The following is a 26,900-nucleotide window of genomic DNA, read 5'->3' as shown; positions in this document are numbered from 1 at the left end:
CCACACATCGCGGACACAAACTGCGAAAGCCTGAAGTTTTTACATTCAAATTTTTAAATTTTAAATTAAATTTAAAGTCAGTTTTTTTTGTTTTTTTTTTAAACAAAATTTTATTGCAGTTTTCCGAATCATTACAATATATCTAACATTTGAACAAGAATAAATTCACCTTACCAATTTACCCACCCTTGTCTTAACCCACCCTCTTTTATTCCCACTTTATCCCCCCCAACATTTTTAATACACAGAACACCAGGTATAAGTCGCGGAAGAGCACACAGCTCCTCTATATTCTGATTCCCGTTTGAAGCCCTATTTCTCTGAAACCCTCGTCTCGCCCTACTGTCGTGTCTCTACTGCGTGTGTATTTTCAGCTTTCCCAATGTGCCTTGCAAGTCTCCCAGTAGATACCATTCCGTATTAGTGAAAGGAGATACCACTTTCCGTATTTCTGCAACTCCATACTGTTGTACTTTAAATCTCTTCCATTTTTTAAAAAAGTTTCCCGTTAGTTCGTCCTTATTTCTTTCGGCTTCCAACTGTTCAATATTGAGCAGCTTTTTAATCTGATTGACCACCTCGTCCTCTGATGGAACAGATTCCTCGAGCCATCTGCGTAGTAGGGCCTTTTTCCCTATCATAGCAATATTATGGAAGAGTCTTGGAATCGTGGTCCCCCGTGTATCTCCTCCTCCTTCCTTTTCTTTAGTCCTGTGGTGGAAAATCCATAACAATGGGTCTAGTTCCATTTCCACTTCCCATACTTTTTCTATAAGTGTCTTCATTTTTCCCCAAAATTTCTGACTTTCTGAGCACTGCCAAATCCCGTGGTATAAGTCCGTTTTCGGCTGCTTACATTTGGGGCAATGTTCTATTTTATTCATAGTCTGCTTGGTGGGGATGTTAAAACCATAAATTGCTCTGTGCATTAATCTAAACTGTGTGTCCCTCCAGCCCTCATTAATCACCTCCTTCCTCATCCTCATCCATCCCTGCTGTATCTTTTCCCCTGCCTCTGTATCTTTTAGTTGTCGTGCCCATGCTCCCCAGACCTGGTCCGAGTGCAGTGGTACCAGTGCTGTTCTCAGATCTTTGTACAGGGAGGAGATAGTAATCTCCTGTTTATCCTTCATTATAAATTGGTCCATTTCATTCATTACCTGTTCTTTTCTAACATCCGTCAATAGTCCCATTATTCCCTTTTCCACCTGTTTGTATTGTATGATTTGGAATGGAGAAAGCCCGTACCTGTTCACCAACTCCTCAAGGGTCAACCACCTATGTTCAGTTTCATGGAGCAGATCTTTCACCCCACCGATCCCCTTATTTCTCCATTCTAGAAATAGTTTGCTTTCCCTCCCTGCTGGGAATTCTGGAAAATTCCAGATATTTAGGTATTTGGAGATTCGCCAGGACAGGTTAAACTTTTTCCTCACTGTTTTCCACGCCATTATCGTATCTCTACATACCAGGGAGTGCTTAATTTTCCTCGGAATATTGGCCAATGACGTGTGTAATATTGCCCCCAAGTCCCATGGTCTACAGTACTCACTTTCCAATTTTATGTTAGAATAGCTATTTGTCTTCCTCAGCCAGTCTATTACGTGCCTCATCAAGCATGCAAGGTTGTAGCCTCTCACATTTGGCATCTTGATTCCTCTTCCAGTGGTAGCATTAGTTTTTCCGCCCTAATTCTTGGTCTTTTTCTCTTCCATAGGAAGCTTGTAAATGCTTTATTCAGTCTATTTACATCCGCATGCTTTAATAATATAGGGATAGTCTGCATTGGGTATAGCAGCTTCGAGAAACTCATCATTTTTAAGAGGTGGTTTCTACCTAGCAGGGATAGCGGCAGCCCCTCCCACATCTTATACCTAGCAGGGATAGCGGCAGCCCCTCCCACATCTTATACCTAGCAGGGATAGCGGCAGCCCCTCCCACATCTTATACCTAGCAGGGATAGTGGCAGTCCCTCCCACATCTTATACCTAGCAGGGATAGTGGCAGCCCCTCCCACATCTTATACCTAGCAGGGATAGCAGCAGCCCCTCCCACATCTTATACCTAGCAGGGATAGCGGCAACCCCTCCCACATCTTATACCTAGCAGGGATAGCGGCAACCCCTCCCACATCTTATACCTAGCAGGGATAGCGGCAGCCCCTCCCAAATCTTATACCTAGCAGGGATAGCGGCAGCCCCTCCCACATCTTATACCTAGCAGGGATAGCGGCAGCCCCTCCCACATCTTATACCTAGCAGGGATAGCGGCAGCCCCTCCCACATCTTATACCTAGCAGGGATAGCGGCAGCCCTTCCCACATCTTATACCTAGCAGGGATAGCGGCAGCCCCTCCCACATCTTATACCTAGCAGGGATAGCGGCAGCCCCTCCCACATCTTATATCTAGCAGGGATAGCGGCAGCCCCTCCCACATCTTATATCTAGCAGGGATAGTGGCAGCCCCTCCCACATCTTATACCTAGCAGGGATAGCGGCAGTCCCTCCCACATCTTATATCTAGCAGGGATAGCGGCAGCCCCTCCCACATCTTATATCTAGCAGGGATAGCGGCAGCCCTTCCCACATCTTATATCTAGCAGGGATAGCGGCAGCCCCTCCCACATCTTTAGCTCTCGTTCTATTTTCTGTATCACCGGTTTGAAGTTTAATTCATAAATGGAGGCAGGCTGGCGTCCCATCTGGATCCCCAGGTATTTAAGGTGGGTTTTTGCTATCGGTATCCCACATATGTTATCCCCTATTCCATAGGTTTTCAGGGATGACATGGTTCGCTCATTCAGAAACAGTATTTCACATTTTGTCTTGTTCAATTTAAAACCTGCCATAGACCCAAATCTCTCTATCTGTTGTATTGTTTTTAAAGGTCATTCTGTGGTCTATTCATGAATAATATGATATCGTCCGCGAATAGAGCTGAATGTACTTTTTCCGTTCCGATGTTAATGCCCTCAAAGCAGTCTCCTCCATTGATCAGTTTTGATAATGGCTCAATGGCTAGATTGAACAAGAGAGGAGACAGCGGGCACCCCTGTCTCGTCCCTTTGGTCAAAGAGAAGGGTCGTGACAAAAATCCGGGTGTCGCCACTCTTGCCTGAGGGTTTGCATATAGTATACCTATAAATGTTCTGAATGCTCCCCTGAAGCCCATATTATCTAGGACTGTTTCCAGCCATGGCCACTGCACATTATCAAACGCTTTTTCAGCATCCAACGTGATCATGGCTGGCAACTCCCCTCCTTGTAGATCCCTGTGTCTGATGGCGTCCATTACTATCATGGCCTTTCTTACGTTCGTCACGGCTGCTCTCCCCTTTACAAACCCCGATTGGGCGGGAGAAATTAGCCTTGGTAATACCTCTGCCAATCGATTGGCCATCAATTTGGCCACTAGTTTAAGGTCTTGGTTGATTAGTGAGATTGGTCTATAATTCGTTGGATTGTCCAAATTTTTATCTCCCTTGGGTAAAAGTTTTATATATGCAGTGTTAAGGTGGCTAGACATTCCCGTTCCCCCTAACATTTTATTAAACATACGTGTCAGCGTTGGTGATATTTCCTCCTTTAGTACTTTATAGAATTCCCCATTGAACCCGTCAGGCCCCGGTGCTTTATGTATACTCAGTTCTCCTATTGTTGTTTGCACTTCCTCTATTGTGATGTCCGCGTTCAGTCTAGTCAGTTTGTCCTCGGTTATTTGTGTAAGTCCTAATGTCTTTAGCCACTCCCTCCCTCCTTCTCTATTTTCATCCCCTTTACTATATAGTTTGGCATAGTATTCCCCCAAGATCTGGTTGATCTCCTGCGGATTCGTCGATTTGGTCCCATCCTGTCTTGTCATACTAGCTATTAATGTCAACGGTCGTCTTCCCTTTGCCAGGTTAGCCAGCAGTTTACCTGCCTTAATGCCAAATCGGTGCAAGTCAACCTCCTGCTGGGACCTTACCAGTTCTTCTGGTTTTCCTACCCACATGTCAAACTCTTGTTTTGCTTCCTTCCACTCTTCTTTTGCTTTCTGGGATTTGTTTTCTAGGTACCTTGTGTATTTCTCTCTCAAACTAGTGCTTGCCTCCTGGTAATGTTTTTGCGTCTGTTTCCTGATTTTGGCTACTTGCCCCATCAGTCTCCCCCTTAATACTACTTTCGCTGTTTCCCAGAATAGCATTGCCTCTTCCTCGTGCCCGCTGTTAGTGCCGCAATATTCCTCCCACCACTCCTTTAATGTTTTAATAAAATCTTTATCTTTGAGTAAGAATGATGGAAATCTCCATATATAATCCGAGCCCCTCTGTATTCTGTCATTTAAGTCTAAGGTCACCGGGCTGTGGTCGGATATAACCATGTTCTCTATGTCTACATCCTTGCTCCTGTGCCAGAGTCTTTGGTCTACTAACATAAAGTCAATCCTTGACCATGCTTCGTGTGGGTGTGAGTAGTGTGTAAATTCCCGTTCATATGGGTGTTGCGTTCTCCAACTGTCCTGCAGATTTGTGTCTTCCAGTAATTTGGCCATCAAACCCTTTGTATTCCTACTCTGTCTACCTTGTTCCTTGCCATACCTCCTATCCTCCTCTTTCGAAACTACTGCATTAAAATCTCCCCCCACTATCTTATTTGGGTCTACATCCACTCCCAATTTGTTGGTGATAAAGTCAAAGAAGGCTTTTTGTTCGTTATTAGGGGCGTATATATTGTGTATGCTAAACTCTCCCTGCGGGCTAGTTAATTTGATATGTATGTACCTCCCACCATCATCACTGTCTTGGGACACTATTTCGTGAGTAAAGTGTTTATTTATTAAGATCATTACCCCTGCCTTCCTTCCCTGGGATCCTGACCCGACTACCGCCCCCACCCATAATTTTTGCATATGAAAAAAATCCCCTTTTTGCAGGTGGGTCTCCTGCAGTAGTGCGATATCTACCTTCAGTCTTTTAAGGTGTCGTAATATCATCATGCGCTTATGTGGAGACTTCAAACCTTTTACGTTCCAAGTGACTAATTTAACCATTATCCCGACATCTCGGGACATTTATGTCGCTATATGTTCTCACTTGTGTGTGTCTTGGCGCCTTTCCCTGGTCTTTTCCCTGCCTTAACTCCGCTGCGTACTGACAACTATGTATTGCCTGGGCGCAACCTTGTGTCCCCTTCTTGGCATTAACTATAAACCTGGTGGCTACCCCCCCAACTGCCCTCAGTTTTCTTTCGGTGTGCTTATAGCGTTGCTTTCCCTGAACCCAACTATTCAACCTAAATCTTTTGTCAACTAACAACCCCTCAACTGTCCCCCCCTTTACAATCAATCGTCTCATCACTTCCATTTTTTCTGTGATGCTCCTGGCTCCGCAATCCCCTCTCAGCCCCCTAATTAGCATTTACATATGGCCTGTCCCCCATTGTTCTGTTATCTAACACACCAGAGCAAGGCCTTCCTGGTCAATAGCCGTGCCAGCATACAATGCCCCCTCCCTCATTGCCCAATAGCCGTGCCAGCATACAATGCCCCCTCCCTCATTGTCCATACCTATTATTTTTTGCCTCTGATCTCAATTTCACTTCACCTCCCATCAGCATAAGTGGCCTGGCTACCATAAGAGCGATTTATCAGTAGATACTAAAAAGAGAGAGAAACCCGGTCCCCCATAGATGTTAGGACCCCCTACAGCCCCGATGGGGCAGGGCACCTTGATCCATATAGATTGAAGAGGCGTGGGGAACTGAAGAAAAAGAGAAAAGAATGGAAAAGCCTACAAGAAGAAGAAAAAAAAAAAGTGGAAGTAGGAAGAGGAAGTAGGAAGTGGAAAAGGAAGTGTAAGAGGAAGAGGAAAAGAAAGTGGAAGAGGAAGTGTAAAGTGGAAAAGGAAGTGGAAGAGGAAGTGGAAATAGGAAGAGGAAGTAGGAAGTGGAAGAGGAAGAGGAAGTGGAAGTGGAAGAGGAAGTAGGAAGTGGAAAAGGAAGAGGAATCGGAAGAGAAAGTAGGAAATGGAAAAGGAAGTGGAAGAGGAAGTAGGAAGTGGAAAAGGAAGTGGAAGTAGGAAGTGGAAGAGGAAGTGGTAGAGGAAGTGGAAGAGGAAGTAGGAAGGGGAAGAGGAAGTAGGAAGTGGAAGAGGAGGTGGAAGAGGAAGTAGGAAGTGGAAGATGAAGTGGAAGTAGGAAGTGGAAGTGTAAGTAGGAAGTGGAAGAGGAAGTGGAAGAGGAAATAGGAAGTGGAAGAGGAAGTGGAAAAGGAAGTAGAAGTAGGAGGTGGAAGTGGAAGTGGAAGAGGAAGTAGGAAGTGGAAGAGGAAGTGGAAGAGGAAGTAGGAATTAGAAGATGAAGTGGAAAAAGAAGTAGGAAGAGGTAGATGGGGTGGAAAAGGAAGTGTAAGAAAAGTGTAAGAGGCACTATGAAGTGGAAGTAGGAAGTGGAAGCAGAAAGTAAAAATGCAATAATAAACAGTAGATGTTACTCATCCCCTGAATTCCGTCAGTCCCCTCTCTCTTGGGCCCCTCAGTTCAGTTCAAAAATATCGATTCTTCTCCTTGCAGCCTCTCTCATGGTGCTCCCATCTTCTGATTTCCAGGCCAACGCGACGGCGACCTCCTTGCTTTTGGACTTCCTGCATGTATCTCCTTCCCCTTCATCCAGTCGTTCCGGCCCGATGCCCGGCTTTCCTCCTCTCTTCCTTGCCGAGTATATTGCCTCTCCGGGAAGTCCTCCGTCTGGTTTCTGTTCTCCATCTAAAGTCAGTTTTTACATTGACTGTTAATTTTCATACACATTTATGGATAGACAGTAGATTTACTTGCAAAACGAGACAGCCATTAATAACTTGCATTTTTGGTAACTGTTCCCCACCACCATACATGACTTTGTTCATTCATTAATGTATTGTGCACATTGAAACATAAGGTGGGGGAAATGTCTACAGAAATTCACCACAATCATTACTTTATTTTTGTACTTTAGGTGCTGTATGGACTGGAGATAATAAAGCAGAATGGGAGTATCTGAAAATCTCTGTCCCAATGTTACTATCTCTCAGTGTGGCCGGGATATCCTTTTGTGGAGGTAAATGAAACCATCATCGTTACATAATTCTGTCTTCATAAATGTGATAGGGTCCTTAACCTCCTGCATGACATGTCTGAGGTCCGTTTTTACATTTTCATACTTTTCTCTCTCCTTTTTTATTTTTCCATCCACATAGAAATACGAGTTTGTTTCTTGCGGGACGGGTTGTACTTTTGAATGACACCATTCATTTTACCACATAGTGCACTGGAAAACAGGAAAAAAATCCAAGTGTGATGAAGTTGCAAAAGCTAGCAATTCTGACATACTTTTTGTGAATTGCCGTACATTGTGTGCTATAATTAAAAAAATAAAAAAAAACACCATTTTGGGGTTTTGAGGATTTTTTTTCTATTTTCTGTATTTATCAATCAGGTTAATTTTATATTTTGATATATCAGACTTTTATGGATGTGTAAATACTACATATGTGTATTTTTTCCATTTTTTTCAATGCATTTATTTTTAACCCCTTCATGACCTAGGATGTATATATATATACATCCTAGTTCGCCTCCCTCTGGTTACTATGGGCTCCCGCTGTCATCCCCGCACATGTCTGCTGATCTGATCATCAGACATGTGCGGCACACAACATCATCAGCAGACGTGTGTTAACCCCTTAAATCACTTTCTAAATCTAAAGCACTCCGGAAAGGAAGGTGCCGTTTCCCGCCTCCATCAGCGGCCCCGTGATACAATCACGGGGCGCAAATGTGTTGAGATGGCAGCGCGGGTCAGACGATGACCCCTCTCCCTGCCATGACATGTTTCCTATGAATAACAGCAGGGTTCCAGCACACACAGTAACAGCATTTTTCCTGATCAGAAAAGTGATCAGACAGTGTAGCCATAAAGTCCCCTACGAGGAATAGTAAAAAATGTAAAAAAAAACTTTTAAAAAATATTTTAAAAAAAGTTCAAATCACCCCCCATTTCCCCATTATTATTATTATTATTTATTATTATAGCGCCATTCATTCCATGGCAATTTACAAGTGAAAAGGGTGTACATAAAAACTAGTACAATAATCATGGACAATACAAGGCACAGACTGGTACAGGAGGAGAGAGGACCCTGCCTGCGAGGGCTCACAGTCTACAGGAGGAGAGAGGACCCTGCCTGCGAGGGCTCACAGTCTACAGGAGGAGAGAGGACCCTGCCTGCGAGGGCTTACAGTCTACAGGAGGAAAGAGGACCCTGCCTGCGAGGGCTCACAGTCTACAGGAGGAGAGAGGACCCTGCATGCGAGGGCTCACAGTCTACAGGAGGAGAGAGGACCCTGCCTGCGAGGGCTCACAGTCTACAGGAGGAGAGAGGACCCTGCCTGCGAGGGCTCACAGTCTACAGGAGGAGAGAGGACCCTGCCTGCGAGGGCTCACAGTCTACAGGAGGAGAGAGGACCCTGTCTGCGAGGTCTCACAGTCTACAGGAGGAGAGAAGACCCTGTTTGCGAGGGCTCACAGTCTACAAGAGGAGAGAGGACCCTGTTTGCGAGGGCTCACAGTCTACAGGAGGAGAGAAGACCCTGCCCCCAAGGAAGAGAGAGGACCCTGTCTCGAAAAGCAGAAAGGACCCTGCCTGCGAGGGCTCACAGTCTACAGGAGGAGAGAGGACCCTGCCTGCGAGGGCTTACAGTCTACAGGAGGAGAGAGGACCCTGCCTGCGAGGGCTCACAGTCTACAGGAGGAGAGAGGACCCTGCCTGCGAGGGCTCACAGTCTACAGGAGGAGAGAGGACCCTGCCCCCAAGGAAGAGAGAGGACCCTGTCGCGAGAAGCAGAGAGGACCCTGCCTGCGAGGGCTCACAGTCTACAGGAGGATAGAGGACCCTGCCTGCGTGGGCTCACAGTCTACAGGAGGAGAGAGGACCCTGCCTGCGTGGGCTCACAGTCTACAGGAGGAGAGAGGACCCTGCCTGCGTGGGCTCACAGTCTACAGGAGGAGAGAGGACCCTACCTGTGTGGGCTCACAGTCTACAGGAGGAGAGATGACCCTGCCCGTGAGGGCTCACAGTCTACAGGAGGAGAGAGGACCCTGCCTGCGAGGGCTCACAGTCTACAGGAGGAGAGAGGACTTTGTTTGCGAGGGCTCACAGTCTACAGGAGTAGAGAAGACCCTGCCCCCAAGGACGAGAGAGGACCCTGTCTCGAAAAGCAGAGAGGACCCTGCCTGCGAGGGCTCACAGTCTACAGGAGGAGAGAGGACCCTGCCTGTGAGGGCTCACAGTCTACAGGAGGAGAGAAGACCCTGCCTGCGAGGGCTCACAGTCTACAGGAGGAGAGAGGACCCTGCCTGTGAGGGCTCACAGTCTACAGGAGGAGAGAGGACCCTGCCCCCAAGGAAGAGAGAGGACCCTGTCGCGAGAAGCAGAGAGGACCCTGCCTGCGAGGGCTCACAGTCTACAGGAGGATAGAGGACCCTGCCTGCGTGGGCTCAGTCTACAGGAGGATAGAGGACCCTGCCTATGTGGGCTCACAGTCTACAGGAGGAGAGAGGACCCTGCCTGCGTGGGCTCACAGTCTACAGGAAGAGAGAGGACCCTGCCTGCGTGGGCTCACAGTCTACAGGAGGAGAGAGGACCCTGCCTGCGTGGGCTCACAGTCTACAGGAAGAGAGAGGACCCTGCCTGCGTGGGCTCACAGTCTACAGATTGAGAATAAAACAATAAATAGACAACAAAAAAACAGATCTTTAGTATCTAACAAAATATCTAATCAGTTCTTCTGATCAGTTAATGGCGAAGTGAGAAATAAATTCTGAATGTAAATAATGACATTTTTGGCTGCCGCAACATTGTGTTAAAATGCAATAACAGGTGATCAAAACATTTCTTATACCCAAAAATGGGATAATGAAAACATTTTTATCAGTAGTTTGCTAAAAGTACAACTTTACATGTTTGGTATTTACAAACTTGTACGTACCTGGAGAATTATAATGTCAGGTCAATTTTACCATATAGTGAACACGGTAAATAAAACCCAAAAAACAATCGTGCAATTCCACTTTTTTTTGGGAATTTTACCGCACCTGGATTTTTCCATTTTTCAGTACACTCATCTATGGTAAAACAAATGGTATCCTTCAAATGTACAACTCGTTCTGCAAAAATAAGCCCTAATATGGCTATAAAAATCCAAATAGTTATGTTTCTTAGAAGACGGGGAGGAAAAAACGGAAACAAACAACAAAAAAAATCCCAAAAAAAGAGAATCACCCGGCAATGAAGGTGTCAATGGGGAAAAAGGGTGGGATTCAACGTTTTGTTTTTTAAAAAAACTTTTTAATCTATTTCAAGCTCTTCTTCCATGGTGTAGTTCCCTGAGTAAAATAAAACATTTTTGTTACTTGCCTCTCGCACCAGTGCTGCCCCAATGATGCCGGCAGCCCACGTGATATTGTGATGCCACTGAATACTGCATCCGATCACTTGCAGGCAATCAGCTGCTTTGCTCACACTTCCCTTGGGTGAAACTTAGACATGTGAGGAAACTGCAAGCGCTGCAGCTCTTTAGTGGCCGCTGATTGGCTGCAGCACTCATGTGACATAGCAATGCTCCATGTTAGTATAAGTTTTTATCCTAGTCAAAGGAGTACATACAAGAGCATCTCAATAAATTAGAATATCATCAAAAAGTTAATTTATTTCATTACTTCAATACAATAAGGGAAAGGGGTAACCCGTCTCTCCTGTCCAGCATTGAAGCTTAAGTCTCGTGGAGCAGCGGCAGCCGCCATTATCTTGAGCTTGCATAGGGGTTGTGACTTACACAACTTCTCTAGGTGAGTGTCATTCCTTGTACATCTCCCCTTAATATCTGGTAAGAATGTATTGTGCACTTTTTCCTCAGCTTTTTATTCAATACAAAAGGGGAAACGCATCTATTATATAGAGTCATTACACACAAAGGGATCTATTTCACCTGTTTATTATATATTATATAGAGTCATTACACACAGAAGGATCTATTTCACGTGTTTATTATATATTCTATAGAGTCATTACACACAGAGGAATCTATTTCACCTGTTTATTATATATTATATAGAGTCATTACACACAGAGAAATCTATTTCACCTGTTTATTATATATTATATAGAGTCATTACACACAGAGGGATCTATTTCACGTGTTTATTATATATTATATAGAGTCATTACACACAGAAGGATCTATTTCACGTGTTTATTATATATTATATAGAGTCATTACACACAAAGGGATCTATTTCACCTGTTTATTATATATTATATAGAGTCATTACACACAGAGAAATCTATTTCACGTGTTTATTATATATTATATAGAGTCATTACACACAGAGGGATCTATTTCACGTGTTTATTATATATTATATAGAGTCATTACACACAGAGGGATCTATTTCACGTGTTTATTATATATTATATAGTCATTACACACAGAGGAATCTATTTCACGTGTTTATCATATATTATATAGAGTCATTACACACAGAGGGATCTATTTCACGTGTCTATTATATATTATATAGAGTCATTACACACAGAGGGATCTATTTCACGTGTTTATCATATATTATATAGAGTCATTACACACAGAGAGATCTATTTCACGTGTTTATTATATATTATATAGTCATTACACACAGAGGGATCTATTTCACGTGTCTATTATATATTATATAGAGTCATTACACACAGAGGGATCTATTTCACGTGTTTATCATATATTATATAGAATCATTACACACAGAGGGATCTATTTCACGTGTTTATTATATATTATATAGAGTCATTACACACAGAGGGATCTATTTCACATGTTTATTATATATTATATAGAGTCATTACACACAGAGGGATCTATTTCACGTGTTTATTTCTGTTAATGTTGATGATTAAGGCTTACAGCCAATGAAACCCAGAAGTCATTATCTCAGAAAATTAGAATAATTACCACAAAACACCTGAAAAAGCTTCTAAGCATTTAAAATGGTCCCTTAGTCTGGTTCAGTAGGCTACACAATCATGGGGAAGGCTGCTGACTTGACAGATGTCCAGAAGGCAGTAATTGACACACTCCACAAGAGGGTAAGCCACAAAAAGTCATTGCTAAAGAAGCTGGCTGCTCAGAGTGCTGTATCCAAGTGTGGCGCCCTGGACAAGCCAGGATGTCACAGGTACTGCAAGAACACACCCCACACCCCGGTTAGGAACATCAAGGTCAGACACAAATCCTTGTTGCCTCCCTCCAGGGGCTGATGTCCACACCAGATGGGGTGGAGCCAGGCGGTTGGCTCCTCCCACTGAGGAGTTCACAGCCCTGGAGGCGGGAAAAGCGAGGGAGTTGAAGTTCCGTGAGGGAAAGTGAAGGAGGGAAGTAGTAGTTGAGGAGCTGGAGCAGACTGACCATGTCCGGGTACGTGGCCCAGGCACCTGAGAGCAAGGTTGGCAGACGGTGGTGACCATCTGCAGGAGAGGCCGATTGACGCACAACCGTAAGGACCGGGGACGGGCGGTGGCCCGCCGGTACCGGATCGGGGAGCGAAGAGAAGCCAGCACCATTCGGCAGGGCCTACGGACCCCGACCAGGCTTGGAGTCGCCGTTAAACCGGTCAAATCCGTCAGCGACGGGTACCTCCGGGGTTTCCCAGCAGCAAAGACCCGACTGAAGGCAACCGCTCAACCGTGAAGGGAAATACAGCTACCGCCACAGATAGAGTTCCCAGGGCCAGCGCCTGCGGGCAAAAGGGGCTCCTCTGGCAAACACACCGCTGGGGAGCGGGCTACCGGTGGGAAGCCATCGGGGCCGAAAACACAACAAAGGTGCAGGGAGAGACAGTCACTGCCAACCTACCGGGAGTGATCACCGCAGCCGCCTGTGGGACCCGTCCATCCAGCCGTCTTTTTTACCAGAGACTCCGTGTGTGTACGTTACTGGCTGAGTGAGTACCACCATGCCGTCTGGCACCGCGCTGCCCCCGCGACCCTGCACCTCGCCAAACCCCGCCATCCACCTTCCAGTCAACATCACCGGGCCCCGGGACCACCAAAATTCCCCCTACCCACGGAGGGGAGAGAACCATCCCAGATGCTCCCTGTCATCGCTCCCGGGATCCCCGTACAGAGCAGCGGTGGTGTCCCAACCTCACCGCATACCGTGGGTGGCGTCACAAACCAACATCCCAAACCCCAACAAACCACCCCTTTCACTCACGGGCGAGGAGCGCCGCTCGAGTCCCCAGGATCCGACCCATCGCTCAAGCCACCGAGCAGCAGCGCCGGACCCGAGCGTTAGCGAGCGCAGCGCCCCGCCGCCCGCGACACAAGCATATTTAATGGAAAGTTAAGTGGAAGGAAAAAGTGTGGTAGAAAAAGGTGCACAAGCAACTGGGATAACCGAGCCTTAATAAGATTGTTAAGAAAAGGCTATTCAAAATTTGGGAGAGATTCACAAGGAGTGGACGCTGCTGGAGTCAGTGCTTCAAGAGCCACCACACACAGACGTATCCAGGACATGGGCGACAACTGTCGCATTCCTTGTGTCACTACTCATGACCAATAGACAACGCCAGAAGCGTCTTACCTGGGCCAAGGAGAAAAAGCACTGGACCGTTCTCAGTGTCCAAGGTGCATTTCATTTGGAAATCGCGGTCCCAGAGTCTGGAGGAAGAGGAGGCCACAATCCAAGCTGCTGAGGTCTAGTGTGAAGTCACAACAATCAGTGATGGTTGGGGAGCCGTCATCTGCTGCTGTAGCTCCACTGTGTTTTATCAACACCAAGGTCAAGTCTACCAGGAAATATTACAGCACTTCATGCTTCCCTCTGCTGACAAGCTTTATGGAAATGGAAATTTCATTTTCCAGCAGGACATATCACATGTCCACACTGCCAAATGTATCAATACCTGGTTTACTAACCACAGTATCACTGTGCTTAATTGGCCAGCAAACTCCCCTGACCTAATAGATCTCTCTGTGTGTAATGACTCTATATAATACATAATAAACACATGAAATAGATCCCTCTATGTGCATACCTCCCAACCGTCCCGGATACAGCGGGATTGTACCGGATTTCAGCGGGTGTCACGATCGTGAGGCTTTTGTCCCGTGGCTCCGCCCACCTGCTCTCTCTCCCCGGCTGACTTTCTCCCCCTCCTAATGCACATGAGCAGAGCAGAGCCGAGCGCTGCTTCACTGCTCTGGCTCTGTGCTGCCGCTGTTATGGGTGGGCGGCAGCAGCACTCTGGCTGCCGGCACTTTAAATCTGCAGCTCAGCGTGCACTCACTGCTCACTGCTGGGCTGTTTGTGTACGGAAGTGCATCTGTGGGCGGAGCTACCGAGCAACATGCTGAGCTCTGTCCACAGATTAAGAGACTGCAGGAAGAGGAGCTGAACACCAAGGAACGCTTTATGTGACCCCCCACCTACCCAAAGCTGTATGCCCCAACCCCCTCCTCACCAGAGCTATATGCCTCCAGTCACCCCGCTCACCACATCTGTATGGCCCCCCCACCAGATCTATATACCCCCCAGCACCCCCCCAGCTCTGTATGCCTCCAGCCCCCTCCCACCAGATATGTATCCCCCAGCCCCCCCTCACCAGATCTGTATGCCCCAGCAGCCCTCTCCTCACCAGAGCTGTATGCCTCCAGCCACCCCCCTCACCAGATTGGTATGCCCCCCAGCCCCCACACCAGATTTGTATATGTGGCGCCCCAGGACCTGGTCGCCACAACGGCATTGCCCTCCCAAAGGGTTAATGCTGAGCCTGGAGGTAATTGGGAGATCTATTGGACAGTAAGTTAACACCCAACACAGTTCTCCCTCCGGCCAGCAGGGGGAGCTCTGAACCTGGAACTTCAGGGAGCATTCCTTAAGTCTGGCTGGAGGGAGGAAGTAGTGGTTAGTCTGTAGACAGGAGTGAAGGAGGACACACGCAGAGTAGTGCTGCCTTGTAGAACTGGGGCCTAGAGCTGGGATAGCTTGGCCCAGTGAAGCAAGAGGTGCAGAGAGGCACAGCAGAGACTTGGACATCGGAGTCTGTGGTTGCCAGGGCATAAAATCCATCCCTGGTAGCTGAATCCGGAGGGCAGGAGAGCTGCAAGCCCCCTGGCCCAGAAGTAATCTGAAGGTACAGCTGCATTCCAAGGGCCCGGTGTGGACTCCAGCAGAGAAGCACCAGAGAGGGCCTGCGCAGTCTACCACGCAGAAAAAGGGACGAACCACCAGTCCCAGCAGCAAGAGGGCAATTGCTAACCCAAAGTGCAGTGTCCTAAAACGGTAAAGAAAGATTAAGGAGTAGGCCTCATACTCAACTGGCCAAAGATCACCCCAGGCACTTCCAGGCCGGCCGGACCATCTTTACCATCTGTGACTGTCTCCCTGGACTAAACTACTGCCGAGTAAAAGAGGAGAAGGTAAAGAGACTACCGTTTGTGCCTGTTTCTTTCATTGCTTGTCGGCCCTGCACCGTGTTAGTCACACAACACCATAGACTTCCACAAGCACCAACTGGGTCCCGGGGCACCGCTCCACCTGTGGGGAGCAGTATCACCATTGCTGCCACTTCATCACCCCGGAGGCCTTACACAGCAGCGGCGGCTTAATAGCCGCATACCACAGGTGGCGTCACGAATACAAACTTAAAGTCATCAGCCACATATTCTACTGACACCCACCAGGGCCACGGAGCCGGGCCCAGCCACCACTGACTACCACCGGACTAGTCCGGCCCGGCACCGGGTGTCCCATAGCCCTGGGGTGGGCGAGTCAACTTTTGGCGTCACGAACAGGATTTCGTGCCCGGTCACACCGGGTACTGTGCGCCTGCAGGAATTGTGCTTAAAAGACTGTGTACTGTCTGTAAACCGCCGCCGCCATTAGCCTCGCCGAGCGCAGGAAGAAGGGGGGCGTGCCTGACAAAGAGCGCGAAGGGAGCGCGCCATCAGAGCAGAGCGCTGTTAACCCCGCGCGACCCGGAAGGAAATTTGAAAAGTGAACGGAGCCTGGTAAGGTTCACTAAGGGGGAGGAAGATGTCCGACTCAGGGGGAGAGCAGGTGGCTGCCATAGCCCGAGACGCCGCAGCACCAGCCGAAGCAATCCCAGTCGCCGTCGCCCCAGCCCCCGCTGCAGCGCCGGTAATGCCGATCACAATGCCGTACATCCCGGGAGCAGAATGGCTACCGCAGTACTCCGGGGAGTCCCATACCTTGAGCGACTTCAGGGAAAGCCTGCACAGCTTGTTCCGGGTGTATCCGCTGACCGAGAGCCAGAAGGTGGGCATATTAATGGGGCAGCTAGCCGGCGCAGCCCAGCGTGAAGTGAAGTCCTGGCCTGATACAGATAAAGGGACAGTAACCCAGATATTGGCCAAGCTAAAGAGTACTTTTGACACCCGCACCGCAGCAGAGATAAAGATGAGATTCTTTGGGTGCAAGCAACGGGCCACAGACAGCATAAGGGACTTTGCCTTAAACTTGCAGGAGGCCCTGAAAGCAGTTAAACAGGTGGACCCAGAGAGTGTACGTGAAGAACACAAACTCCTAACTGAGCAGTTCATAGAAGGGCTCCTGTCAGACGCCCACAGGACACAGCTGCGTATCATGGTCCTGCAGAACCCTGCTCTGGACTTTGCAAAGTTTAAGGACCAGGCCATCCGTGTACTGAGAGAATCTACACCGAATGACCCAGTATCCCTCCGGCCTCTTGCTATCACGTACCCCGGGGTGGTGCCTGCAACACGAGCCGCTGCAGGGGCTGAGGCGCAGTCCCTGGATAAGGACCCCACTGCAGAGCTCAGACAGCAGGTCCAGGAGCTGACCAAGACTGTAGCTGCCCTGGCCAAGACCGTGCAGTCCCTACAAGTGACCCCATCGCCTGCAAGACTCGAGTTGGCCTCCAGCCCAGATGACGTCCCCTGGATGCGACAGAGGAGGATTCCGCCGACCCGAGGAAAAGACACAGACCGGTATGATTCAACGGGACAACCGATCTGCCGCCGCTGCAGCCAGGCGGGCCACATTGCACGACGCTGTCCTTTAAATGGGCCGAGCCTGGGGCCAGGAGCGAACCCCCAGGTGTGAGGAAGCCCGGCTCAACCCCCAGCCGCAGCAAGTATGTGGGAGGACGCCCGGTCCTTCCTATTGTGCTGGACGGGATCCCTTTGAATGCCCTCCTGGATACGGGGTCCCAGGTAACAACCATCCCCTACAAACTGTACAAAAGATATTGGGCTGATTCAGACATTGACCATGGCCCAGATGATGATTTAACAATTGTGGCCAGTAATGGTCAGCCCTTACCCCAAATTGGGTACAAAGAAGTAACCATTAAAGTGGGGCGGGTAGAATTGCCATGTCAGGGGATGATAATTGTAGATATAGATCGCAAAGAATCTGAACCACTGGTAACTATTGGTACAAATGTGATAGAAAATTGTATTGCCGAAGTGATAATTTTGTTGCAACAGGCGTCTGAAACCGCCAGCTCCGGGCAGCAGCGTGCCCTACAGAGGGAGATCAGAGCCCTGATGAGGAGGCAGCATGTAGAGCTGGCCGGAGGAGAAATTGGCAGTGTGAGGGTAAGTGACCCCCTCCCCATTGCAATACCCCCAAGAAGTGAAATGTTGATATGGTGTCGGGCAGCAATAGGCCTCAAGGGTCAGGATTACCATGCCTTGGTAGAACCGGTGTATTCAGACAGTAGGCCTGGAGTCCTGGTAGCCAGAGGTGTAGCAGACGTCCACAAGGGGAGAGTGCCCGTCCGTGTCCTGAATTGTGGGGAGGAGGAGGCCAAATTGCCCCGGTACGCCACTGTAGCAAAACTGTACACTGTCAGCAACAATACCATCAAAGCAGTGGAACCCTTGATCCCGTCCGACCAGGCGGAAGACAATGGCTCCAAGGGGCAGCTGGAAGACTGGTGCCAAAATTTACATGTGGGCACCGACTCCACCCCCTCACACCAAAAGCATGGGGTTTACCGGGTGGTACAGGAGTACGAGCGGGTCTTCAGCAAACACCCCCTTGATTTTGGGCAGGTGAAAGGGGTTAAACATCAAATCCCCACGGGTGATCATCATCCCATTAAAGAGAGATACCGCCCTGTGCCCCCCGCACAGTATCAGCGTGCCAAAGAAATGTTACGGGAAATGAAGGAGGCTGGGGTTATCAGAGATAGTTGTAGCCCCTGGGCAGCTCCACTAGTGCTCGTAAAGAAAAAAGATGGTACAATGAGAATGTGTGTAGATTACAGGCAAATTAACCGCATTACACATAAAGATGCTTATCCACTGCCCAGAATAGAGGAGTCACTAACAGCCTTAAAGTCAGCTAACTATTTCTCCACCTTGGATCTCACCAGTGGGTATTGGCAGGTTCCCGTGGCAGAGGCGGACAAGGAGAAGACTGCATTCACGACACCAATGGGCCTCTGTGAGTTCAACTGTATGCCATTCGGGCTGTGCAACGCTCCAGGGACATTCCAAAGGCTGATGGAGTGCTGCTTGGGCCACCACAACTTTGAAACCGTGCTGTTGTACCTGGATGACGTCATCGTCTACTCCAAGACTTATGAAGACCACCTGAGGCACTTAGCAGAGGTGTTTGAGTCCTTGTCGAAATATGGCCTGAAGATAAAGCCGTCCAAATGTCACCTCTTGAAGCCAAAGGTACAGTACCTGGGTCATGTGGTCAGCGCGGAAGGTGTGGCACCTGATCCAGAGAAAGTCACCGTAATCAAGGACTGGCCAAGACCCACCACGGTAAAGGAGGTGCGGCAGTTCCTTGGGCTGGTGGGCTACTACCGAAGGTTCATTGATGGTTTCACCAAGATAGCAGCGCCCCTTCAAGATCTCCTGGTGGGCCAGCCAAAGCAGGCTAAGAAGCAGAGCCCTCCATTTGAATGGAGCAGCCAACTAGAAACATCCTTTGTCCGGCTGAAAGGGGCTCTCACGGGAGAAGAGATTCTGGCCTACCCTGACTACAGCCAGCCGTTTGTACTGTATACAGACGCCAGCAACGTGGGACTGGGAGCAGTTCTGTCCCAGGTGCAGGGAGGTAGAGAGAGGGTGATAGCGTACGCCAGTAGGAAGCTACGGCCCACAGAAAGGAATCCAGAAAACTACAGTTCCTTCAAGCTGGAGTTCCTCGCTATTGTTTGGGCAGTGACTGAACGCTTCAAGCACTATCTGGCATCGGCTAAGTTCACCATCTTCACGGACAACAATCCGTTGACACACCTGGCAACAGCCAAGTTAGGTGCGTTGGAACAGCGATGGATCAAGTATCGGGCTGGCAAGAAGAATAGCAATGCTGATGCGCTGTCCAGAATGCCTCACTTACCCGAGTCTGGAGAAGACCTGGATGAACTCGAAGAGATAGAGTTACCGGCTTTCCATCACCAAGGTGTGTCCCAGTGTGAGCATGCTGTAGGAGTGAAGCGCTCGAGCCAGCACGAAGTCTCGGTCAACCCATTACTCCACCATAATTGGGAAGAGACGCAGAACGGTGACCCGGCCATGCGATTGGTCAAAGAAAAGCTAGCACAAGCTGAGACTCATCTTGGCCCAGATGCTCCAGAAGAAGCCCAGCAGTTGTGGAAGGAGAGGGGACGGCTGTTCACCTATCAAGGCAAGCTCTGTAAGAGATATGTCAACTGGCGAACGAATGAACTCGTCTGGCAGATAGTGGTTCCGCAGAGGGATGCTCCAATGGTCTTAGCAGCTTATCATGATAATGCAGGACACTTCGGGTGGAAGAAGTTGGAGACCCTACTCCGTGATCGGTTCTACTGGGTGAACATGAGAAAGACAGTCGAGAAGTGGTGCCGAGACTGTGGCCCGTGTAACCTGAGGCGGAAAGATGATGCTAGCCAGAGGTCTCCCCTACAGCCAATTGTCACGAAGCAGCCCCTGGAGTTGGTGGCTCTGGACCACGTGAAGTTAACACCAAGCCGGTCAGGTTATGTGTACGCCCTCACCATTGTGGACCATTACTCTCGTTTCCTGGTAGTAGTGCCCGTGAAGGACCAGACAGCCCGAACAGCAGCGAGAGCATTTCAGGCCTACTTTTGTCGACCTCACGGTTACCCTGAAAGGGTACTGACTGATCAGGGTCCTGCATTCGAGGCAGAAGTGTTCCAAGAGTTCTGTAACCTGTACGGTTGTAAGAAAATCAGAACCACACCGTACCACCCCCAAACCAATGGATTGTGCGAGAAGATGAACCATGTGGTTATTGACATGCTCAAGACTCTACCTTTGGAAGAAAGAAACCAATGGCCAGAAAAGTTACCAGATCTGGTAGACTTGTACAACCATATGCCGGTAAATTCGACCAACTGCAGCCCTGCTTACCTGATGCGAGCAAGACCTGGCAAGTTACCGGTAGACTTTGAAATGGGGACTGTGTCACCTGAGGCGGTTCAGGAAATGGAAGATTGGGATACGGAGCGGCAGCAGCGGTACCGTAAGGTCCAAGAATGCGTAGAGAGGGCCCTGTCTCAAGCAAGAACGAGACAAGAGCAGCATTACAATCAAACAGCCCCAGCAACTCCCTTAGCACCTGGAGAACAAGTCCTCAAGAAAAAGCGGAGGACGCATAAAATGGATGATCAGTGGGAAAACGAGCCCTACACCATTATCCCCTCCAACTTTGACAACAGTAAAGTATGCCTCATAAGCAAGGATGAAGGCAAGACCTATCAAGCAATTTCTCGAGACCGCCTGAAAGCGTGCCCTGAACGGTGCAGAATCCAAAGAGAAATGAAAGAAGTACAAGGAAGTCCCCAAAGTCAAGAGAAAGAGGGGGAGATGATCCAAACAATCCTTGGAAAATTCCCCAAAACTTGGACCCGAATAAACAATGCCATAGTGGTACCAGTTTTGACGTTTCCGCAGTTGGTCGAGCCAGAAACAGAAGAGGTTCCGGATCCACCTAAAGAACCGTCCGCTCCAACACGAGAAGACACGCCAGCAGTGGAACAGGAGGATCAACCCCCTGTCAGTGGTGAACCTGTCATACCCTTGGCGACTCTTAGGCCACATAGGCAATCATCACGCTTACCTATCGGGGTTAGGCCTACCTGTAGTGCTGAGGTAGAAGACACACCAAGTAGTCAGGGGCAAACACCAGAGCTACGCAGGTCTCAACGCAGCACTCGGGGACAACCCCCTCCAAGGTATAGAGAGTCAACTGTATAAGGGAAAAAGAAAGAGTACTTATTAGCATGTAAATAGTTATGCGAAATGTCTGTAATGTTGTGTACAAAATGTTTTTCTTTTTCTTTGATTGCGAAAATGGACAATTGGGCCACTGGACTATGGGTGGTCAACACCTAGATTGTTCATAGTTAGCACCAGGGTGCTCAACACCCCTGAAGAAAAACCCGTCCGGCGTGCATAGAGTGGGGTCATCAATGCTCTGACGCACGCCCAGAGCCTACGTTGGGGGTTTGATCGCGGCGGGTCCCCCATGGAGCAGTGTAATGGACACCCGGCAGGGAGCCACACTGGACTCTTATAGTAATGTTTAAGGTTGTAACGTTCAAGTAATGCACCTCCCGTAATGGGATGAAATGTTTTAACATGTCATGTTTGTTTCTACAGTCCGGGAGTACTGGATTTAACTAAGGGGGAGTGTGGCGCCCCAGGACCTGGTCGCCACAACGGCATTGCCCTCCCAAAGGGTTAATGCTGAGCCTGGAGGTAATTGGGAGATCTATTGGCCAGTAAGTTAACACCCAACACAGTTCTCCCTCCGGCCAGCAGGGGGAGCTCTGAACCTGGAACTTCAGGGAGCATTCCTTAAGTCTGGCTGGAGGGAGGAAGTAGTGGTTAGTCTGTAGACAGGAGTGAAGGAGGACAGACGCAGAGTAGTGCTGCCTTGTAGAACTGGGGCCTAGAGCTGGGATAGCTTGGCCCAGTGAAGCAAGAGGTGCAGAGAGGCACAGCAGAGACTCGGACATCGGAGTCTGTGGTTGCCAGGGCATAAAATCCATCCCTGGTAGCTGAATCCGGAGGGCAGGAGAGCTGCAAGCCCCCTGGCCCAGAAGTAATCTGAAGGTACAGCTGCATTCCAAGGGCCCGGTGTGGACTCCAGCAGAGAAGCACCAGAGAGGGCCTGCGCAGTCTACCACACAGAAAAAGGGACGAACCACCAGTCCCAGCAGCAAGAGGGCAATTGCTAATCCAAAGTGCAGTGTCCTAAAACGGTAAAGAAAGATTAAGGAGTAGGCCTCATACTCAACTGGCCAAAGATCACCCCAGGCACTTCCAGGCCGGCCGGACCATCTTTACCATCTGTGACGGTCTCCCTGGACTAAACTACTGCCGAGTAAAAGAGGAGAAGGTAAAGAGACTACCGTTTGTGCCTGTTTCTTTCATTGCTTGTCGGCCCTGCACCGTGTTAGTCACACAACACCATAGACTTCCACAAGCACCAACTGTGTCCCAGGGCACCGCTCCACCTGTGGGGAGCAGTATCACCATTGCTGCCACTTCATCACCCCGGAGGCCTTACACAGCAGTGGCGGCTTAATAGCCGCATACCACAGGTGGCGTCACGAATACAAACTTAAAGTCATCAGCCACATATTCTACTGACACCCACCAGGGCCACGGAGCCGGGCCCAGCCACCACTGACTACCACCGGACTAGTCCGGCCCGGCACCGGGTGTCCCATAGCCCTGGGGTGGGCGAGTCATATACCCCCCAGCCACCACACCAGATCTATATGCCCCCCAGCTCTGTATGCCTCCAGCCCCCTCCCACCAGATCTGTATTCCCCAGCCCCCCCATCAGAGCTCTATGTGCCCCCAGAGCTGTATAAGCCCCAACACCAGAGCTATATGCCCCTTAGTAATATCTATGCTACCAGTAATTTGTATGCCGCACAGTAAAGTGTATTTCCCCCAGTAATGTGTATACCCCTTAGTAACGTGTATGCCCCTCAGTGAAAAACACAGACGTTCTTCACTCACGTGTTAAACACGCATATGTCCCTTCATACTCCGTGATTCACGGCACACGGTGGTTGTCCATGTGCAATCCGTGATACGTGATCCGTACTCTGTGATTGCACATGGACATATACTCACCTGTCCCCGCTCCTGCTCTCCGTTGTGCTGAAGAGTCCTGCGATTCAGCATCCAGCCACCGCTCTCTCACCTCTTCAGCTACTTCCGGGTTGGCTCTGGCTGCATAAATGAATATGCATGCCATAATGAACCGGCCAGGAAGAAGCAGAGAGCAGCTGCCGAACTCAGCGTCGCTGGAGAAGGGGAGTTGAAAAGGCTTTATATTTTAAATGTCCGTGTTTTTCTGGTACGTGTTTCACGGATCACACCATAGTGTGGTCCGTGGGACATCAGTGATGCCAGAAAAAAACGGACATGTGTCTGTGCGGCAATCACGGATACGCATGTACGCCGCACGGAGACACGGCCAGTGAAAAATCATTGATGTATGTGCAGACCCATTTTTTATGATGGATCTGCATATGTCAGTGATTCTGGTACGTAGAAAAACTAGCACATAAATACCAGAATCACTGACATCTGAAACAGGCCTAATATGTATGCCCCTCAAGTACTGTCTATGCCCCCAGCCCCTCCTGTGCTGTATATGCTGTAGCCCCCAGCCCCTCCTGTGCTGTATATACTGTAGCCCCCAGCCCCTCTTGTACTGTGTATACTGTAGCCCCCAGCCCCTCCTGTACTGTATATACTGTAGCCCCAGCCCCTCCTGTGCTGTATATACTATAACCCCAGCCCGTCCTGTGCTGTATATACTGTAGCCCCCAGCCCCTCCTGTGCTGTATGTACTGTAACCCCAGCTCCTCCTGTGATGTATATACTGTAACCCCAGCCCCTCCTGTGATGTATATACTATAGCCCCCAGCCCCTCCTGTGCTGTATATACTGTAGCCCCCAGCCCCTCCTGTGCTGTATATACTGTATGTATATATATAATATATATATATATATATATATATATATATATATATATATATATATATATATATATATATATATATATATATATATATATATATATATAAATATACACTAGTATATAAAACCCCCATCCTCCCTTGTGATACATACACAGCGGTGTCAGTGTGCACTGTGCCGAGCAGAAGCTGGACAGAGACAAGCGGGGTAGGTGAGTGCGGCTGCTGCCGGTTTCCTCATGTTATTACCTCCAATGTGTGTATATGTATGATGTATATATCTATGTATGTCAGTGTAGATGACTGTGTATAGATTTGTCTGTTTATATGTATTTTAGGGAATTTGTCTTCAAATATGTACCGTATATGTGCGTATGCCTGTGCCCACGATCAGGACTCACTGTGCTCTGGAGGCATCGGGTCCTGACCTGGGGGGCTGCACGTCTCCTCCGCAGGAGACCACAGCTGCCTGTGCCCACGATCAGGACTCGCTGTGTCCTGGAGGCAGCGGGTCCTGACCTGCGGGGCTGCACGTCTCCTCTGCAGGAGAACGCAGGAGATTGCAGCTGCCTGTGCCCATGATCAGGACTCACTGTGTCCTGGAGGCAGCGGGTCCTGACCTGCGGGGCTGCACGTCTCCTCCAAAGGAGATCGCAGTTGCCTGTGCCCATGATCAGGACTCGCTGTGTCCTGGAGGCAGCGGGTCCTGACCTGCGGGGCTGCACGTCTCCTCCAAAGGAGATCGCAGCTGCCTGTGCCCATGATCAGGACTCGCTGTGTCCTGGAGGCAGCGGGTCCTGACCTGCGGGGCTGCACGTCTCCTCCGCAGGAGATCGCAGCTGCCTGTGCCCACGATCAGGACTCGCTGTGTCCTGGAGACAGCGGGTCCTGACCTGCGGGGCTGCACGTCTCCTCTGCAGGAGAACGCAGCTGCCTGTGCCCACGATCAGGGTTCAGTGCGCTGCGGTCTCCTGCTGTGTTCTCCCTACGGAGGATGCATGCAACTTCAGCAAACAATTGATATGCTGCAGTCTGGAAAGACGCTCCGCAGGTCAGTGTTTGCTGCAGAAAAAACAAGCACAGTGGGCACGGGGTTTCTAGAAATCCCTCCACTGTGCTTGTACTGTACAATGCGGACACAGCAAAAACACGCTACATCCAAAATGCTGCAAATACTGATCGTGGGCACGCAGCCTTATACAATGGGATCAGCAGTGCTGAAAAGGATTGGATGGGGGCATGACAGATTGCAAAATGGGTGTGGTTGAGGACACGGCTTAAAATTGCCGCGCGTAGCGCGCCGCATACTTTGTCCCTCTTTCTCATCTTTAAATGTTGGGAGGTATGTATGTGTAATGACTATATAATATAAAGTCATATGAAAAAGTTTGGGCACCCCTATTAATGTTAACCTTTTTTCTTCATAACAATTTGGGTTTTTGATATTTCAGTTTCATATATCTAATAACTGATGGACTGAGTAATATTTCTGGATTGAAATGAGGTTTATTGTACTAACAGAAAATGTGCAATCCGCATTTAAACTAAATTTGACCGCTGCAAAAGTATGGGCACCTCAACATAAAAGTGACATTAATATTTTGTCGATCCTCCTTTTGCAAAAATCACAGCCTCTAGTCGCTTCCTGTAGCTTTTAATGAGTTCCTGGATCCTGGATGAAGGTAGATTTGACCATTCCTGGAAACAAAACAATTCCAGTTCAGGTAAGTTTGATGGTCGCCGAGCATGGACAGCACGCTTCAAATCATCCCACAGATTTTCAATGATATTAAGGTCTGGGGACTGGGATGGCCATTCCAGAACATTGTAATTGTTCCTCTGCATGAATGCCTGAGTAGATTTGGAGCGGTGTTTTGGATCATTGTCTTGCTGAAATATCCATCCCCTGCGTAACTTCAACTTCGGCACTGATTCTTGCACATTATTTTCAAGAATCTGCTGATACTGAGTTGAATCCATGCGACCCTCAACTTTAACAAGATTCCCGGTGCCGGCATTGGCCACACAGCCCCAAAGCATGATGGAACCTCCACCAAATTTTATTGTGGGTAGCAAGTGCTTTTCTTGGAATGCCGTGTTTTTTTGCCTCCATGCATAACGCCTTTTTGTATGACCAAACAACTCAATCTTTGTTTCATCAGTCCACAGGACCTTCTTCCAAAATGTAACTGGCTTGTCCAAATGTGCTTTTGCATACCTCAGCTGACTCTGTTTGTGGCGTGCTTGCAGAAACGGCTTCTTTCGCATCACTCTCCCATACAGCTTCTCCTTGTGCAACGTGCGCTGTATTGTTGACTGATGCACATTGACACCATCTGCAGCAAGATGATGCTGCAGGTCTTTGGAGGTGGTCTGTGGATTTTCCTTGACTGTTCTCACCATTCTTCTTCTCTGCCTTTCTGATATTTTTCTTGGCCTGCCACTTCTGGGCTTAACAAGAACTGTACCTGTGTTCTTCCATTTCCTTACTATGTTCCTCACAGTGGAAACTGACAGTTTAAATCTCTGAGACAACTTTTTGTACCTTCCCCTGAACAACTATGTTGAATAATCTTTGTTTTCAGATCATTTGAGAGTTGTTTTGAGGAGCCCATGATGCCACTCTTCATAGGAGATTCAAATAGGAGAACTACTTGCAAGTGGCCACCTTAAATACCTTTTCTCATGATTGGATACACCTGCCTATGAAGTGCAAAGCTCAATGAGGTTACAAAACCAATTTAGTGCTTTAGTAAGTCAATAAAAAGTAGTTAGGAGTGTTCAAATCAAGAAATTGATAAGGGTGTCCATACTTTTGCACCGGTCAAATTTTGTTTAAATGCGGATTGCACATTTTCTGTTAGTACAATAAACCTCAT

At 48.6% G+C, this 26,900-nt stretch overlaps 1 protein-coding gene across 3 annotated transcripts in view; it reads left to right on the top strand.

The window, feature by feature from the left end:
- Window positions 1-26,900, top strand: part of GANC (glucosidase alpha, neutral C) — a 594,745-nt gene that overhangs the window by 402,295 nt on the left and 165,550 nt on the right. For all 3 annotated transcript variants that reach the window (XM_075331191.1, XM_075331189.1, XM_075331190.1), the window contains one exon: window positions 6,973-7,074. In XM_075331191.1, the coding sequence (XP_075187306.1) occupies window positions 6,973-7,074 (102 nt within the window). The remainder of the gene's footprint in view (window positions 1-6,972; window positions 7,075-26,900) is intronic.

Source organism: Anomaloglossus baeobatrachus, chromosome 12 (assembly GCF_048569485.1).
Source record: "Anomaloglossus baeobatrachus isolate aAnoBae1 chromosome 12, aAnoBae1.hap1, whole genome shotgun sequence".
Taxonomy (NCBI): domain Eukaryota; kingdom Metazoa; phylum Chordata; class Amphibia; order Anura; family Aromobatidae; genus Anomaloglossus; species Anomaloglossus baeobatrachus.
This window is presented reverse-complemented; position numbering and strand designations above follow the sequence as displayed.